The 4,743-nt window shown below is 37.6% G+C and overlaps 1 protein-coding gene across 1 annotated transcript; it reads right to left on the bottom strand.

Moving 5' to 3' along the window:
• Positions 1-505: 505 nt before the first annotated feature.
• LOC110444743 (monocarboxylate transporter 12-like) lies at positions 506-1,446 on the bottom strand (the record flags this gene model as incomplete). The annotated part of the gene is made up of 1 exon (XM_021489106.1): positions 506-1,446. A coding segment is annotated over one exon (941 nt), but the record flags the coding sequence as incomplete, so codon positions are not given.
• Positions 1,447-4,743: the final 3,297 nt, after the last annotated feature.

The raw sequence follows: 4,743 nt of genomic DNA, 5'->3' as shown, positions 1-4,743 counted from the left end.
TACACATAAAAAGCATTGAGGATTAATTAAAAGACTTATTTGTACAATTCACATGCAAAAAAGGGAATCTTAAGTAAATATACATGTCATAAGGTAGTTGGTACCCTCCTTTCTATTTTATCTGCAAATGCAGCTTTCAAATAAAAGAATGCTTATGTTAGATATTAGCAGATTTCAAATAATGCATATATTTGTCCACTTTTCAATCTTGAGTAAGAACAATAAGCATGAAGTAAACACCCAACTATTTTCATTTCCAGCCACATGTTCAGGTCCGCAGTAAATAAGCAATGTGAATTAAAAAACGTTTAAATTACGAAGTCAAAACATTCCTAATGAAATGACGGAAATTTCAATACTAGAAATATGATAAATATATTATATAATCTCGCTGTTGATAATACAATAATTATTCTGTATTAATGTGCATTTAAGGTCAAAAAGCGTTCTTACCGCTTATATTTTGTAAACAATGTGAGTGCTGTATCATAAAATAGAAAGTTACCTGCTAGTGGCGGTCCTATAAGGGTACCGATACCCTGAAAACAGACGAGAATCCCGAAGGAGCTGACAAGATTATCGATTCCTGTGATATCCACGACAAACGTAGCCTTCTGTGCTAGACACATACCGAGCACACAGCCGTAAACGCCGCAAACAAACGCAAGTAGGACGAAGAAATCAAGGAAGGGCATCGCCAACGTAAGCACACCTAGCAACACCATGGCAGCGTTGTAGAATGTAAGGCGGTGTGGTCGCACAACGTCAAGGTCAACCAGGAAACCAGACGACACGCTACCAAACGTTTCCATAGCACCTGTTATAGAGACTAGAAAAGCACCCTGGCTCTCTGACAAACCCTTTTGTAGCACGAGCGGGGGAAGGAACACAAACGAAGACTGGAATGACAATGTAAGAAGGCCGATACCCACGCCCAGGGTAGCGAACCGAAGGTCCTTTAGAGGAGACAGATCGAGTACTTTCTTTTTGCTAACATCGACTGCCGTTTCATCTGATTCTGGTTCCGATAAAGTTTCACTTTTCAACCGTTTTATTCCTGTAACCTGCAACATGTCTGATTTGGCGTTCATGTTGTTAAGAAATGCCTGCTTTTGGAGAGGTGTGATATCACTTCCGGATCTGATCCTCTCATTTGTCAAGTCAAAATCTGACCCCAGAAGAGGCCTTGCTCTCCGACTGCGGGACTCACTGTCCGCCCTTAATCTACCATGTTGTCCCATAATATCTCCTGTTGACCCCGACGTACAGCCGGGTACCTGGATAAAGTTGAAGTTTGTTGGCTTGTTGAGGTGCTGAATGCTCCCCAGTATATTTATATCATAGCACAAACTGGAATGCGACAATGCACGCAGGTCATCTCGCGAGAAGTGGAACAGAATAACGCTACCATTCTCCGTTACTTTATGACTGCCATTGTGTGGCTCACTGAAAAAAACAAGAACAGCTGTTTTGAAATCGATACCATTTTAAAGCGTTTTCAGAGAATGAATCTTGATTAAAAAAAAATCAGGGATCTCTAGCAGACTTGTTTATTAATAAATTATCAGATTGATTTTTAATATTCAGTTTGGTCTGGGAGGGAGGTGTCAAATCCAATGATTTTAATGAATAGGCCGTGTTTATCTATGTTTTGAAAATTTAAAAGACGATAAAATCCTTTTGACAATCAGGAAATGGACACTTTATTTACATGTGCCGCTTTGAAAACTATCCACTTAAATGAAAACACCTCAGTTCAATTTTCTCAAACATATAGTATTTAATTGTATTGTATGTATAACTATGACCATTTTTGTACCATTTGCTTGTGTTCGATCAAGCAAATCTTATTAAAATAATTTCATACGGGACAAATTCATTTCTTAAAATATGCTTTATGTGGGTTTTATCGAAATACCAGATACAGAAAAATAATGTACGAGTAATATCCCATAATTTCTGCAACAATGAGTAATCTTTAAACGCTTGAACAAACGAAAAGGCTCTCAAGATTTAAAGAGCTTTATCTCATATAACATTAAAAAGGTAAAACCAGACATAATATTTAATATATTATAAAAGCCCGTTTGTCAGTACTAATGATTAAGTAATGCTCACATTGTTACATATAACCTTTATATAAATTTAACTTGATTTTCAATATGATTATTTGTCACACTTGCAAAAAAAAAAAACAGTTCTCCAACCTGTTACCTGGCTTACAGCATGTAAAAGTGCATACAACCACGTGAAACGAGATAAAGAATTATCAAGCGACATAAAGACATATTCCAAAAATCAGTATCTTGCAGGAGTGATTGAATATCCCTCACACGTAAAGTCTTGCGAGACGTATTCTTTATGTGAAGTATTCAATAATTTTATAAGATTCATGTTTTAAAAAACAAAGATACACGAACATAGTGTCACTCCTTACAGGTGTAATGTACGTTTATGCTAATATATTACAGGATATAGAATGAAAAATAAATGGCATTTGACAAAGAAAAACATGGTAAGAGGAACATAAAGTACATTACATTTTGCAAACCAGTTAGAAATAATTCACAGTTTCAACAAAGTAATCTTTTAACAACATTTATCATTATATATTTCATCAAAACACGATAGCGCAGCAATGTTTGACTTGCTTTTCTCATCAGAGGACCTTGTACATATTGAACCTCTACAGGTGTGGGCAATTCGCTTGAATCCCGGATTTTTTTCCGAAATTCATTTTGGAAAGCAGTCAATATCCGGGCAGGCTCCGTTGTAAACTATTTTTGTCCAAATTTGTTCAAACGTGATTTATCTACTGTAACAGCGAGAGAACTAAATGGTTCACAACAGTGAAAAAATAACTAGAAACGACGGATTTAGACGGTAATGGCAGAGTGCCTAGCTGCCTGTACGCTGGTAGGCAGGTGAATCAAATCAATTTTCAAACAGAAAAAAACACGACTTGTTGAACCCTTTTGTTCCCGTACCAAGGCACTGCCCTGGATCCGCTACTTAATTAATCGTCTCTGAACAAAGGCTAACTACGCTCCTGATGGGCACTGGTTGAAACCAGGAAAATGAGTATGTTACAGAAGGAAGAAAGTGCAGGACAAATACAGCAAAATACTTACTACTTACAGAGGAAAATGTGATGAGAACTGTTCTAACGGATCCCGCATAACTATACCACTATATGTTTTACCTGACAATACTATGACGAAGTTACTGAAAGCAACTTCCACAACAACTGTTCAAAAGCTGAAGAAGCTTTCCGTTATCATTTGGGATCATAACAAAATAGCAGAGTATTGAGGAAAGAACTCTGAAAGTTCCTGAGAAAGGTACTCCTAGGATATGTGACCACTCGAAATCGATTACGGCATTCATTAATGCAATGTGAGATTTTTGGGGAAAGTATTAAAAGTATACAAGATGAGGTTGCCATTGTTACGGGCTGCTAGTTAAACATAACTGAGCGTTGAACGACTTCCTATTCTCGAATACAATATTCACTAAGGAGGAGGCTGAATGATGTGGCTTAACATGTATACGTGGATGGCACTGTAACTAATAATGGAGATGACAACGACTTCAGAAGCAGGATAAAAAAGCTAGGGATGCGATCAAGAAATTTGGAACCAGACTTGGAAGTTTGCTAATTGCTTATTTGGCTGCTGATTTTCTTATGAGTTTGCGTCCTCGCCACGGCCAAGTGTCGTATAAAGACGGTTTCCACAGATGATGGAAACTACACAATGACTCACTTCAGCATGTTACATTATCCTGACAACAAGGTGACCAGGAGTGCTTGGGGAAACATGGCCGAGAAGAAAGAGCAAGTCGTAGAGATAAGAAAACACAGATGTTTCAAATGTTGCACTGCAGGCAGCACATTAAGGTTAGTCCCTCCAATGTTGCCTATGCAGAATACAGAGCCTGCAGATATAAGAAGATCAGGTGGTTGTGTATTATTTCAAACAAAGAGTTGAACGTAAGGGTAGGGAAAAGATCAATGAGTAACGGTGTGAATATGGAAATTGATAAGGACATGTTTAGTACTGGAACTATCAACACACTATGTGACACAGCAAACAGAGAGAGGAAACTAGGTGCAGAGGAAGACAACTAAACAATCACCTGGCATGGATAATCTCACCTATCTCGATAGAAAAACAAATGCCAAAACTTCCAACGCTAGCATATCAGCGTACGAGAGGCGTGATCACGGGAATGTACGAGAAAGTGCGCGGAAAACATGATAAAACGGCAACAAATTTCATAAGAATATCACAGAAGGATGAAGTGTAAGGGAAAATTCCATGAAAATACTTCCAAGTCACGAAAGGACATCAATTCGGAAAAATGATTTCTCCATTAGAACAAAAGCTGAATTAAATAAATAATCGGACCTCAATGCTTCAAAAAGAGAATGGAAGGTTTTGAAACGGAACAGAATGTAAAATACAAAAAAAACACACACTATTAGCGAACCAACTGGAAGTGAAAAATATATTTATAACGACAATTGGAGTCCATCAGAGTGGATCCTTAGAGGAACATTGGTTGGGAGTATAACATAAAGAAACATCAAGAAGTAAGCAATGTTCTTCCTGTTTTCATTTCACTGTGCCGTTCGAGGTTGTTTCGACTGTCAGTATAAGACAGATGTTACATATAATTGACCTCGTGTTGAATTCGCCATCTTGTTGATGGGCAAAATAAAGCATCCGTCTGTTTGAATTA

This window comes from Mizuhopecten yessoensis, unplaced genomic scaffold (genome assembly GCF_002113885.1).
Source record: "Mizuhopecten yessoensis strain PY_sf001 unplaced genomic scaffold, ASM211388v2 hete_36168518, whole genome shotgun sequence".
Lineage (NCBI taxonomy): Eukaryota > Metazoa > Mollusca > Bivalvia > Pectinida > Pectinidae > Mizuhopecten > Mizuhopecten yessoensis.
The sequence above is the reverse complement of the archived record's forward strand: the minus strand, read 5'-3'. Positions and strand labels throughout refer to the sequence as shown.